We start from the raw sequence: 14079 nt of genomic DNA, 5'->3' as shown, positions 1-14079 counted from the left end.
TGCCCTCATGCTCTAAGACCCTTGTACGTCCTGTCGATCCAAGTCTGCCCGGTATTAATAAAGTGCAGGGCCATCAGGCTTCCAGGGCTCCTTACTCACCACTTGCTGGCTGTGGAACCTTGGACATGTTACTTAACTTTGCCAAACCTATTTCCACGTAAAGTGAGGATATTCCCATTACCCATACCCCACAGAGTTGTATGTAACACCTTTCATATGTAAGCTGCTCAGCCTGGTGCCCTCCTCAGCGTATGAGCTTTTAATATTATTACATCTCACCTGCTTCATAAACCATCTTCAGTCTTCCTAACACAGTGGTCTCTCAGGCGTGCTCAGTCACTCAGTCCTGTCCGACTCTCTTGCGACCCCAGGGACTGTAGCCTGCCAGGCTCCTCTGTCCATGGGATTTCCCAGGCAAGAATGCTAGAGTGGGTTGCCATTTCCTCCTCCAGGGGATCTTCCTGACTCAGGGATAGAACCCATATATCCTGCATCTCCTGCCTGGCAGCCAGATTCTTTACCACTGAGCCACCTGCGAAGCCCTTTGTATTCATTTACTCCATCCATTTGATGACTCATCCCACACTGCCTCATGAAAGCCCTTACATGACTGTCATACTATTTCACCTAGTAAATGCTGTAAAAACAGGGCCTATGTCTGACTCCTGCTTGTACTGCCAATAGCAATGCTTTCCAAATCTGGTGATCAGATTTACTAAAGAGTGCTTTACAAGGCCTGGGCTCCCCACCGCTAGCCCAAGATTCTGATTCGACAAGTGTCAACTGGGGCCTGTGAGTCTAGGTTCTTAAGAACCTCCCCAGTGATCTGACTCACCTAGGTTTGACAACCTCTGCACAACTGTCCCTAAGCCAGGGAAGAAGTCAGGAAACGGCTGGGATTTAATGTTTCCTCATCTTCCCAGAGACTTTATGGGTTTGCTCAGACTCCTGTTTCATCCACGGCCTAACTTGTTTCAGCTCCTCTGCTCCACGTTGCCAACCAAGCACTGACAGGAATAACAATTAGCTTTCCCTGTTATTCAGTCAGCTCCTACCAACGGTCACGTTTTGCAAATATTTTTCCTTGGCCTATCATTAAAAACTTAATGGAAGAGAATGTTCAGTTCATATAATACAGAGTGACACAGTAAAGTCTCCCATTAACTTCACCCTCAATTCTACTTAGTCTCAACCCAGTCTGACATGAACTACTTTCCAAATGATTCTCTCTGCATCTGTATATGTGTGTATATGGTGGGTTAAAACAACAACACACAGAAAGGCTTGGACCATAAAACACATTCTGCGAGTTGCTCTTAACACCATATTGGGAGATCTCCTGTCAGTACAAATAGTTCTGCCTCATTCTTCCACAGCCAACTGTGGTGAGCACACCATAATTTAACTATTCACAGTTCCTGTGCTTATATCCCATTGTTTTGCTATTACAAACAATACTTTGTACACTATGTGCAAATGCTGCTATTGGGACAGGTTGCTAGAAGTGTAACTGCTCATCCCATTTCAGACACTAATACCACAGAAACTCTGAGATAATAAGTGTGTTTACATTTTCATTTAACAGCGTATGAGTGCCAATTTCCCCGTATCTTTGAAAACACTGAAAAGAATCTTTAACGTTTTGCTACTCTGATAGATGAAAAATGGAATTTTACTACTGAAGCTGAGCATACTTGTTTATTATTTTTACTTCTGGGGAGCTATTTTTAATATTCGAGTGCTTATAATGGTCCAAGTATAGGCAATGTGCTTAAGGCTTCACACTTCTCATTTAATCCTCTCAACATATCCATAAGGTAGGTACTATTATCCTCTCTACTTTCATTAAGATACTGAGTAAATGAGATGTTGAGTATCTTGCCCAGGATCACGAAGGTGATCACTTCCCTATACTTCAGCAATACTAGAAGAAGAAACTTAATTTTTATAGATTTGAAAGGGAGAAGAAACATCACAGGGTCATTTCCCTTAACTACCTGAGGTTGAGTATCTTTTCCTGTTTAACGATCACTTGCATTTTTTCTACTATGTACTGGCTATTTATCTGCTGCTGCTGCTGCTGCTGCTAAGTCGCTTCAGTCGTGTCCGACTCTGTGCAACCCCAGAGACAGCAGCCCACCAGGCTCCCCCGTCCCTGGGATTCTCCAGGCAAGAACACTGGAGTGGGGTGCCATTTCCTTCTCCAAAGAGAAGGCTATTTATATGCTTTGTTCATTTTGCTATCACAGTAAGTAAATTAGCTCCTACCAGCTGTCAGGTTTTGAAAGTATCTTTCCTTGGCCTACCATCTGTCTTTTGATTTTTTGCCACATCTTTTCACAAAAAAATGTTTTATTTGTATGTACAACTGACTCATGAACAACACGAGGTGGGGAGTGGTTAATCTGTGTATATTTCAGTATCTGAGTCCTATGCATCCTTGGATTCAACCAACCACGGGCCTTGTGAGTTCTTATCATTGAAATATGCCCATTTATGTGGACCTATGCAGCTCAAACCTGCACTGTTCAAGGGTCAGCGGTACTACAGCCTGTCCATCTTTGCCTTAGTTGACCATGGATTTAACGACTGGCTCAAAGTCTGCCTTCTCTTCTCCCCACTGCCCCAGAACAAGTTTCCTACTCAGTTTTCTTCTACTATGTTTGTGGGACTTTTCTTTACATTTAAATACTTGATCTGGAATTGATTTTCATGTATGACATGTGGTGTTGAACTGTGGTGTTGGACAAGACTCTTCAGAGTCCCTTGAGCAAGGAGACCAAACCAGTCAATCCTAAAGGAAATCAACCCTGAATATTCATTGGAAGGACTGATGCTGAAATTAAAGCTCTAATACTTTGGCCACCTGATGTGATGAGCCAATTCATTAGAAAAGACCCTAATGCTGGGAAAGATTGAAGGCAGGAGGAGAAGGGAACGACAGAGGACAAGATGGCTGGATGGCATCACTGACTCAATGGACATGAGTTTGAGCAAGCTCTGGGAGATGGTGAAGGACAGAGAAGCCCGGCATGCTGCAGTCCATGGGGTTGCAGAGAGTCAGACACGACTGAACAATGACAAATATGACATGTAATAGGGGACTCTAAATTGTTCTGCCAGGTAGACAGCTAATTATGTCATGCGTGCTAAGTTGCTTCTGTCACATCCCACTCTGGGCGACCCCATGGACTGTAACCCACCAGGCTCTTCCAACCATGGGATTCTCCAGGAAAGAACAGAGTGGGTTGCCATGCCCTCCTTCAGGGGATCATCCCGACTCAGGGACCAAACCCAAGTCTCTTATATCTCCTGCATTGGCACGCAGGTTCTTTACCACTACTGCCACCTGGGAAGCCAATTACGCCACAGAATGTATTAATTTTTTCCTCAGTGAATTTTATCACTAACTACTTTTCTGTAGATACTTAAATTTGCTTTGGGACATTCTGTGTGACTGCATCAACTCGATGTGGTATTTATTGGCTATAACTGTACCAACTGCAGTATGTTTACTCTGATCTGGTAAGGCAAGTGTTCCCCTCTCTGTTTCCAAAACATTCTTTTTTGTTCCCCCCAATCTTTTTTTTTTTTTGACATCAGTATATGGTCAAGACTCTGGAGACAGACTATTCCAGTTCTGGCCCTGCTATTACCTTCCATGTCACTTTGGGAAGTTACTTAGCATATCTGGGCCTGAGATTCCTCAACATCCCATAAGTTTGAGGGTTTAAAAAAAAAAAAAAATTATTATTTGACTTGCTGGGTCTTAGTTGTGGCATGTGGGATCTGGTTCCCTGATCAGGGATCAAACCTGGGCCGCCTGCATTAGGAGGGCAGAGTCTTAACCACTGGACCACCAGGGAAATCCCATCCCATACGTTTTGATATGTATTATCTTTTACCAATCAGCTGATTTCCCTTAACTTAAAAACTTGTTTTTTTCTTAATACATGGTCAATTTTTATAAATTCTCTATTTTAAAAGTATATTCCTTTTCCCATATAATCTCATATACTCGTAAGTACATGCTCATGTGTTTACATGAGCACAGTCTATGACAGTGGCAGATTTGCACAAACTGCTCCATGCCTCTGTCGTCAACTGTGGCCAGCCTAATTTCTCCTTCTCCCGTCTCAGAGGAAGAGATCAGTTTGCCTGGACGTCTCCAAGATTCTTTCTTCACCCTTAAAATGTAGATATTTTCCTAAGGAAGTTTTCAGTGCCAAGTGTTCTGTGTCCATTTTTCTTGAGATATACAGTTGAAGGCATTACTTCCTACCTTTATTCTATAGTCTGACTGCATATTTGAGATTTTGTGTTTCATTTCTTTGGTCTTCTTCAGAGACACCAACTATACCAGTTAGGTATTCTTTATTTTCTGCATCTATTATATTCTTCCTAATTGTTCATTTCCACTTCATTTTCTCAACCTGTCTTCCCTAGTCGTCACTGTTTCCAGGAGTTTGTATTCATTTTTATTCTCTTTCCAATGTGGGTTTTAGTTCTGTGGCAATGTTTGCTTTCTCTTCCACTGTTTTCCTGGATTCTATCTGCTGGTGGTTCCATTTCCTCCTGTCACCATCTCTCATTTTACCTGATCTTCTGTACCTCTCTCTGCTTGGAGTTCTTTAAGTTCTCTGAATTCATGGCGGGAGGACTGGCTATATGTTCAATTAAGGTGAAAACATTTTCTAGTGTGGATACTTTACCTTACATGTGTTTCCCATTTTTCCCTCTTTCTTATAGTATCTTGCTGTTGCTACTATGCTGATTCCTTTTGAATGAGGCAAGTTCCTTCTAGATGATCTCAAGGAAGTTCTTATGGGAAAGAGGCCAGGACTCTGTTCCAAGTTAGGATAAACACTTGAAGTTTCTGCATCTTCCCAGGCAACAGAGATGAGGAACTGTCAAGCTGCTCACAATTCAGTCTCTTCCAACCTGCCTAATCCAGTGCTTTTAGAGACGCTCGCACATCTGTCTCCTTGTACAGCTAAGCTCTCCTCTTATCCACGGTTGTCAAGGCGGGGAACTGGAGAAGCTCCTGCTGCCAGGCACGCACCCGCTTCCACTGCCCCAAACCAAGGAGTGTTGATGCTGCCCATCAAAATCCTGTTCTGGAGAACTGTGCTGTTCCGAGTTTGAATCCTGGCTTGGCCTCTTCCTGTACTGTGCCCATCTGATCTTCACTACAGTCCCTTATTGTGGGATCATAACCAAAAAGTACAATTTTAATCATCTTGTCAACATTTAGGTTATTACCCCTCTGCCCTTTCTTTCCTCCAGTCTTCTCTGTCCTCCTGCTAAACTTCTTCTATCTCCCACACCCACTACCCTTCTGCAACTATTTGCTTAACACTTTACCCCAGCATGTGAAACAAATGGCCTTAAAAAAAAAAAAAAAACACCCTGTGAAACAAGATCATTTTTACTTGTTTTTAAACTGTGGAGATTACTATGTCAGATATCTCCTAAGAAGCAGGTATAAAACATTATGTATTTATTCCTCGGAGGCATGACGACATCTTCACTTTCAATTACTTTCATGAATAACAACATAAATTACTACTCACATTACTCATACCTTATATTTTTAAAAAATTAAAAGAGTTGCTGTGTCTATCTCGGTGGAGGACACTGTGTATTCCTCTTTAATTCTAGTGCTGGTACTAGAACACAAAGGTGAACCCGTGTGTGTGTGTGTGTGTGTGTGTGTGTGTGTGTGTGTGTGCGCACGTGTTAAAAAAAAGTGATCTAAATCAATAACACCACCTCTTGTCAGTGGCACATTTTCCCACAATTGTTAGTATAACCAAAACCAGCTAAAGGCAAAATTCTGACAGAATAAACCAGCTTTTCCTAATCTTTTCCATGTGTCCTCCCTTCAAGCCTGTTCCTGACTGATGATTGTTGATCACTGTCTGTGGAGAGGCTCTGCCTTGGCACAGCACCTCTTCTGCTCCTGACTCTGAGTCTAACCAACGAGCTCTGGCCCCATAGCCCCAGGCGGGATAGACTACCTACAGAACACAGATTCACCCCTTGTTCACATCACAGCATCTCTAGGAAGTCTGTGTGAGCCAGGTCAGGGCAAAAAGCAATAAAGCAGCACAAGTTTTATCTAGTGGTCTCCTGGAGGCATTAGTGCTCTCACTGTCCAGAAAAAAGAAAGGAGGAAATTAAAACCAGAGAGTTTGATACTTTAAATTCTCCTGCTTGCAGTCTTGCCAGAGAAGGATGGAGCACTGCAAAATTCTAAGTAGCTATCAAAAACACTCATGTGTACCAAAACACTTTCTCTTTATTGCTGCCAGTTTCACATCTGCTAAAAAGGATACAGAAGGTTACCAAGTATCATCACTGTGCCTAAAATGCAATACGTACTTATTGAATTAATGAACAAATGAATGGGAATCTTGAAAGGCTGCCAGAAATACTGAGAAATGAAAACTTGTATGCCAGGGTCAAAATCATTATGTGTCAAATAGATAAAGTAACTCAGCATTAAAGATCTCATAGGAATCAACACAGGCTCTCAAGGCAAGCATTCATCCCATGTGAATTTGAATTACAAGGTAGCCTTACTCAGATTCACTACTGATAGTCTTCAAAAAGCAGGAGGTATACCTACGGTTTCTCCTCAGAATCTCAAAAATGTTTTCTAGACGCTATATCTTAAAGCACAAATGGTCAGCTAGTTAACTATTAGTGCAAAATAAAGCCCAATCACACTGCCAGTTCTAGTCAAAATCAACCCTGAAATACACAACTAAGTGGAATAGAAGCCCAGGAACTGCTAGTCATCTTTCTCCACAAAACAAGGGAAATACCACTTGTCTAAAGACCACAGATACTGTCAAGACTCAGGAGAAATGCCAGAGTTCTTCTATCAGTTACTTGTCTAAGCCAGGTAGAACAAGAGAAAATGGGCTTCAACTAGCACATTATGGTACTCCAAGTCCAACAACAAGAAGCTTCTAGACCACAAAGTAGGTTTGGCTCAAAGGAACCAAGGGATTCTCCCCCCAGGTCTTTAAAAGTCAAAGAACGAACACAGTGACCTTTTGTCGTACCTTTACCAAACGCTCAGATAATTCTCCTAGATGATATTTCAGTTACAGCTACAGTTGTGATGTGATCGCCATGTGCCAGGCAGAGTTCCTAAACCCATCACATTTAAAACTCCTTTCATCTTCTTCACTACCCTCATTTTACAGATGAGGAAACTGAGGCACCGGCTTTCACTTGGTCAAGGCCACGCAAAACTGGGAAGTGTCAGGACTGAGATCTCAACCCAGACCCCTTCAAAGAGGCTATCTGGTGACTGAACTTTTCATGGGATGGAAGGGCAGAATCAATATTTAGGCACATGCAGATACAAAAAATGATTCCCGCCGCTGGTCAGGAGATGGACAGGTACCTCCAGGGAAATGGTCTTGCAGCGCCACCTGGACCACCTGTGTCTGAATCACCTGGGTGTCTTTTAACTTCAGGAGTGAAGCCCAGGAAGGTGTAAGTCCCTCAGAGGAGTCACACACACGCTAAATTTTAGAAAATCCTTCTCCAACGCCAGTGCTGCTCTATCCCCCAGCAGAGACCACACACACACACACAAAGAACATAAAACATTATCATCGATAATGGGACTCTTCAAGCCAGATGCAGATGATAGAATTTAGTTCTTTACACTGCAGCAATTCCCAAATTTATTCAGGTGATGAACACCTAAAAGTCAAGTTGTCCTTGAAACACTAACAGATTTAATTCTAGCAAACTACAAATAACTTTACTACAGAAAAGTATGATGACATTAACACAAATTTTTTTAAAAATTATGATCATGTTTTCTTAATGTCTCAGAGTAGGAAAAAAAGACCCTATCTCGGCTTTTTTATCAATGTTAATTTGCTGAGTCAATTAATTTTGTCCTCTACCGGCAATCACTACTGACAGCAAACAAGAATCAACAGTCTGAGAATTTCAACCAATAATTTTCAAGCTTAAAACATCAAGTCTGGCACCTCCAAGGCTAGGTTTTTCCAAAACTGAGCCTGATAATCACTGTGTGGTAGCCAGATTTACTGCCCGTCAGCCCCAAAGCACAGGGTTTCTTACCCTGAGGCCCACGAACTCGAAAATCACACTTACATTTTCACAAACCTCTAGCTGAAATTTACCATTTCCTTCCATTATAAATGGAGGCAGTTACTTACCACGGCATTAATATCTGTGATTTGTCACTAACAGAAATCATTGCTTTCTTTCATATCACACCACAGCGAACATTCTGAAATGCTACTACTTCAAATTAATGGATGATGTCACGTAATGAGTTAATTTTAAAGTACACAGAAAGGAAAGGCTAGCCTCTCCAGTGTTCTGGCCTGGAGAATTCCATGGATTGTATAGTCCATGGGGCCCCAAAGAATCAGACACAACTAAGCGACTTTCATTTTCACCACTTCTTAAAAAGTGTTTTTAATAACTATAGCTCAATACAATGGTTTCCTTTGTAACCCTATGTATTTTATGCATTTGAAAACATAATTATGAACAGAGGTCTGTTGGCTTCAAGGTGCCAAAGGTGTCCATCTCTCTCTCTCTCTCTCTCTCTCACACACACACACACACACACACACGTTAAGAACTCTAACCTTAGATAGGTGGGGACACAAAAAAAGAAGGCAAAATGCTGCATTGCCTACCCCATGCAAGTGAGTTAAGAGAGAGGTAACTGCTTGCCTGTTACTCCTGGGATTAGCAGTTTGCATCTCCCTAAAACCGCATTGCCTGTGTGCCTGGCACAAAGAAGGAGCTCCGTACAGTTACTAAATAGAAGGGCAAACTTTGGGGTGGAGTTCCTGCAACTGAGGTTTGACACCAATTACTCCACTGATTCCACCAGCAGCCTAACGGTGTAGCTCAGTTTATCCCCTCTTGGAAATGGGGCTACTAGATTGCAAGGCCACTCTCACCTTCTGAGATGGCCCACACTCTGTCTGTGGAGTGTGTTTCTCTCTAAATAAATCCACTTCTTACCTATCACTTTGTCTCTCACTGAACTCTTTCTGAGATAAGACATCAAGAACCTGGGGCTCAATACTGAAATCCCCCCCCAGGGGGAGGAAGCTGACTGTATGCTCTCACAAGCATGTAGAGCCCAGAGCAGCGGCAACCAGAAGGTTGATGATGCTGACTCCCACTTACCTCACCACCCACCAATCACAACCCATCAGAAGAATGCCCACGAGCTGATCACCCTCTCTTTGAACCATTTATATAAAACTTCTCACTGCTCCCTCCAGGTTGGAACACACAGTTATGAGGGCATTAGCCCACTGTAGTCCCCTTTGCCTTGACAAAGCAACAAAGATATTCTTTTCTAATTCGCCCCGCCCCGCCCCCCAAAATATGACCTGGCAAGAACTTGCAAGGCAAAAAAGTCTGTGTGAAAGACTCAAGCCCTTTGAAAGATACGTTCAACTTTTTTTTTTTTTCTTCCCAACATGTATTCTTAAAACAACAGTTTTATTCCATTTCACACATTAGTACCTTGAATTCTATTCCCCACTCTGCTATGCACTACCCGGCCATTAGGAAGAAAGAGGCAACCGAGAAAAGGAAATAAAGCTATGTCTTTTAAAGCTAAGTCTTGTCAGGACTCTCTGCTTTCTGTGGGCAATGGATGGGCCCCAAGATCAGTGCATATTCCCTGGGATTTGTTTGTAAATTATGTATATATGATGTCCGGGTAATGAGAGTCCATCGCTTTCATCAATTTCTTAAAGGGGATTCCAGAAAGGTTAAGACTTAACTCCAGAGAAACAGATGAGCTCCTGGAAATCTGTAAACAAAGTTACAGTGTTCAAATGTTTTTTACAGGACCTTTATGTTTAAAAAAGAACTTCCCTATAACAATCTGTGGATGAGAAATAATAAAACTGACCTGTGCAGTGCCCCACCGCCAGTCAGTGGACTAGACAGGGCATCCAACCCTAGAGCACCTGCCTTTCTTCCCTGCACCATGCCTGTCACCATCCACATAGGCTATTCTTCCTAAGTCTCAGTGTCCACGGTGTCAAGCAGGTACACAGGCTTTAAACACCGCTAAGCACGGCTCTCAGTCGCTCTGATTACGATCAATCACCACGTTTACTCTAATACAAAATGGAAGAGATTTAAAGAGCAAAGGAAAGAAAATTCTTCTCACTAACTTATTCAACAACTTTCAAAAACAAATTTATACTGCACTACCAGCTTAAAGTTTCCTCCTACTACCTTCTATGAAGGATTCTCAAATTCCGGATGTCCAGAAAGACTTACTACTCAAGGCTACATATTTGTATTAGCAAGAAAGATGCCAAGAAAAGATACAGCAAGTTAACATCCTTCTCTATTTGGAAAACAACGGCAGGATCACTGGTCAAGATTTCCAAAACGAGATCGCGGTGAAGAGGAGGAACACGAGGCCGCAACAGCGATGGCAATCCCGACAAATCCATCAATAACAGTACCTGCGGGTGGGTGTAGGGGGCGGGAAACCCTGCGCAATAACCAGACCTAACAGAAATCTAGTGTGGCCAGAAGTGAATGACCATCGTAAGCGCATTTTCTTCACAGCCATCATTCCCTCATCCTTCTTCTGCCCCTTAACTGAAGCAGTGCAGCAGGGGAGCGGATACTAGTGATAAATGGCATAGCTCTGGGGTGTAAACTTGGGTTTGAGACCTGTTTCCGTCACGAAATAACTGACCCGGGTAAGCTGCAACACGGTGCCTCAGTTTCCCCATCAGTAAAATGGGAGTAACTACACTCCTGAATACCCAGGAATGTTTCAAGGATTAAATGCGATAAAGAGAGCGAAACTCTCTGCACAGGACTAGACACAGAGGAACCGCTCCGTGGTGCTAAGGCAAGTCCGCAGGAGGATCCTGGGGTCTGGGCTCCTGCCCAGAAAGGGGGCTCCCGGGGCCCGCTCCCCGCCAGCCGGGTTCCGAGCCCCTGCCCGGCCCACCTTGTTGTTGTACTCCTCCACGAAGCTGCCCAGCGCCAGGCGAAAGCGCTTGTCGGGCCGCACGCTCCAGTTCATGGCGTAGACGGTCCAGGGCGCTTCATACTTGTAGATCTCCTTCCGTTTGCCGTGCAGTGACATGGTGGAGGCGAAGGGGCCGCAGTGAGGACCGGGACGGGAGCGGGCTGTTGTGAGCCGGGCGCAAAACGGGCAGGGAGCCTGGCCTGGGACCCAGGGGTCCGAAGGGAGGCGGGGCGGGGGCGGGCAGGGACGGCCTAGCCCGGAAGCGGGGCGGTGGCAACAGACAACGACTGCCGGGCCCGACCCCCAGTTTCAAACCAGCTTTGGCTCGGACAACAACCACCTTCCGTTTGAGATACTGCCCCGCCCACTCGGAACGGAAGCCACGCGACCCCCGCAGCGCTGCTGGCCGTTGGCTGTGTGACACGTCCTTTCGAACGGCTCCTTCCCCTCATTGGCTATTGTGCCCTTAGCTTTTGAAACCTCCTTGCTATTGGCCTAGGTGTTTGTCATTCCAGCTACTTGCCCCGCCCAACTCCGGAGGCGGGGCAGGCGCTTACACAATCCCAAAGATCATTGGCTGACAAAGGTGTCAGTCAGAGAGATAACGGCGCAGTGCGGGTGAATGGGGGCGTGGGTGGCCAAGCGGCTGGCGAGGCAGGCAGCAGGACTCCGAGTTCTAGGCCAAGTGTCTGAGACTTCTTGTGTGACCTGCTCTCATTTCCCCACTGCAGCTGCTATTCCCAGAAGCTACTCCACGCTGTCGAGTAAAAATGAAAATTCTCCCTTACCGGAGGACCTGCTGTATTTCAGGGCTCTAAGTTTGGTGGCCTGGCTGCCTGGCCTGGGCCGGAACGCGAACCTCTAATTCCCTGCTCGTGCCAGCGTCCCAGTTAAGCCGTAATGTTGTTCCCCAGAACCCCAAGGGCAGGCCGCGAACACACCGTTTTCACATGGACACACCGATGTGTACTCGGGCCTAGGCCCAGCTACAGTTCGGCTTTCGTGCGTTCTTGTCATCGTAAAAATGCTCGGAATTCTAGGGTCGGCCCTCAGCAGGCGGCAGCCACACCAGCGTGGCTCTGTGTTAATTCCTCCCCATTTCATCCTTCCCACTAGGGTACCAAGGCAATTGCTAATCCAGCCCTAAATGATGTATCTGTGTCTTCAGTTTGAAATGGAGAAAGGTCCGATTCTAGGTAATATCTGTTTATAATTTAAATGGTTTCCAATGGTTTGCTTTCAACACAACTAAAGGAGGATTGTAATGAATTGTTGGTGATAACAGTAAGTATGGGCCTTTCCAAGTGGCGCTAGCCTGTTAATGCAGGAGACGCCGGTTCGATCCCTGGGTGGGGAAGATCCCCTGGAGGAGGAAATGGCAACCCAGCCCAGTATTCTTGCCTAGAAAACCCCATCGACAGCAGAGCCTAGGGGGCTACAGTCCATGGGGTTGCAAAGAGTCAGACAGGACTGAAGTGACTTAACACATCATTAAGTATAGCTTTTAGTGATGTGATTAACTCAGAATTCAAGGAACTGAGTGCCACTGTTATATATATAACAACCCCCTTAAAGTACCATCTGCTTCCTTATGTGAACAAGTTTCTCTGGGCTTATGTTTTACTGTAACAAAAAAATATTTATCCACTCACATGAACTAATTGAGAGAAAAATTCCCTCTCTTAAGAGGTGTATGTCAATAAAATTTTAGTTTCTGTAAAAATTTAAATAGAAGTATTTATGTTGTTTTGAAAAACCCAGTACTAATAAGTGTAACCCTTAAAGCCTTGGTAAGGTTAGAAACAATTACTTTTTAAAATTATATGTGTGTGTGTCACAAACACATATAATAAGGTTATCAATATATACTTTCAACCATGGTAACAAATTACATGTTGGGTAAACTTTGAATGGAATAGAGTGAAATTATGAGCAAAGAAAGGGCTTCCCTGGTGGCTTAGACTGTAAAGAGTCTTCCTGCAATGTGGGAGACCTGGGTTCAATCCCTGGGTTGGGAAGATCCCTTGGAGGAGGGCATGGCAACCTACTCCATTATTCTTGCCTGAAGAATCTCCACAGGCAGAGGAGCCTGGAGGGCTACAATCCATGGGGTCGCAAAGTCAGACACGACTAAGCAACAAAGCACAGCACACACATGAGCAGAGAGTGTGTTAAAGGAACACTGTTAAAGGAGAGCTTGTTCTCCTGTTTTTAAAATGAATGACACTGACTTGTTCTGTGGGGGGCAGAGCAGAGCATGTGGGAATCTTAATTCCCCAACCAGGGATTGAACCCTCACCCCCTAACTGGAAGTGCAGTCTTAACTACTGGACTGCCAGGAAGTCCCAATATTGGCTTCTGAATCATTGCTATTTGGATCTAAATGGACCAATATAAAGGCAACAGTTTATAAAGTGTCAATATTTACAACACACTGGAAATTGTGTCCTTTGCAACTATTTAAAGTTATCGTGGAAAACTCCAGATGTCAACTCAAAATGTATAAAGGAGAAATACATTTTCAAAATTCTTTTAGGGAAAAAGGACAGGACCTGTGACTTTTTGAACAACAGCCCATTTCAGTGGAGTGGTTGACTGCACATGTCCTCAAACCAGACCATCTGGGTTGAAATTATGTCCTCCTTTTGATATATTTTTGGGAAATATTCTTTTCTTAAAATCAAAGTATAATTTACACATAGGAGTGCACATATTCTTACAACCTGAAACACACTCATACAATCAGCACTTAGATCAAGAAACAGAAGAGTACCAGCACCCCAGAAGTTCTCCTCTTGCTTGGGTAAATTTCTTTTTTTTTTTTTCGGTAATAAATACGAGCATTTATTTGGCACCAATGGGTAAATTTCTTAGTTATTCTCTACTTCTGATCCCTCTCTCTCAAATGAGGATAATAATACTGACCCCATAGGCTTGTTGCAGAGTCGACGATATCTGCAGGGCAGCCAGCATGATATCCCCTTACACAGAAGAGTGCTTTGGAAGTGTTAGCTCTTGTCATGATTCCTTGTGGCTACCATACC

The 14079-nt window shown here is 43.9% G+C and overlaps 1 protein-coding gene across 1 annotated transcript in view; it reads right to left on the bottom strand.

The window, feature by feature from the left end:
• DCAF7 (DDB1 and CUL4 associated factor 7) overlaps positions 1-11379 on the bottom strand; it is a 31177-nt gene extending 19798 nt beyond the window's left edge. Inside the window, exon 1 of the mRNA XM_005911116.2 lies at positions 11015-11379. Coding sequence (XP_005911178.1) covers positions 11015-11152 — 138 coding nt within the window. The 5' untranslated portion in view covers positions 11153-11379. The remainder of the gene's footprint in view (positions 1-11014) is intronic.
• Positions 11380-14079: the final 2700 nt, after the last annotated feature.

This window comes from Bos mutus, chromosome 19 (genome assembly GCF_027580195.1).
Source record: "Bos mutus isolate GX-2022 chromosome 19, NWIPB_WYAK_1.1, whole genome shotgun sequence".
NCBI classification, from domain to species: domain Eukaryota; kingdom Metazoa; phylum Chordata; class Mammalia; order Artiodactyla; family Bovidae; genus Bos; species Bos mutus.
The sequence above is the reverse complement of the archived record's forward strand: the minus strand, read 5'-3'. Positions and strand labels throughout refer to the sequence as shown.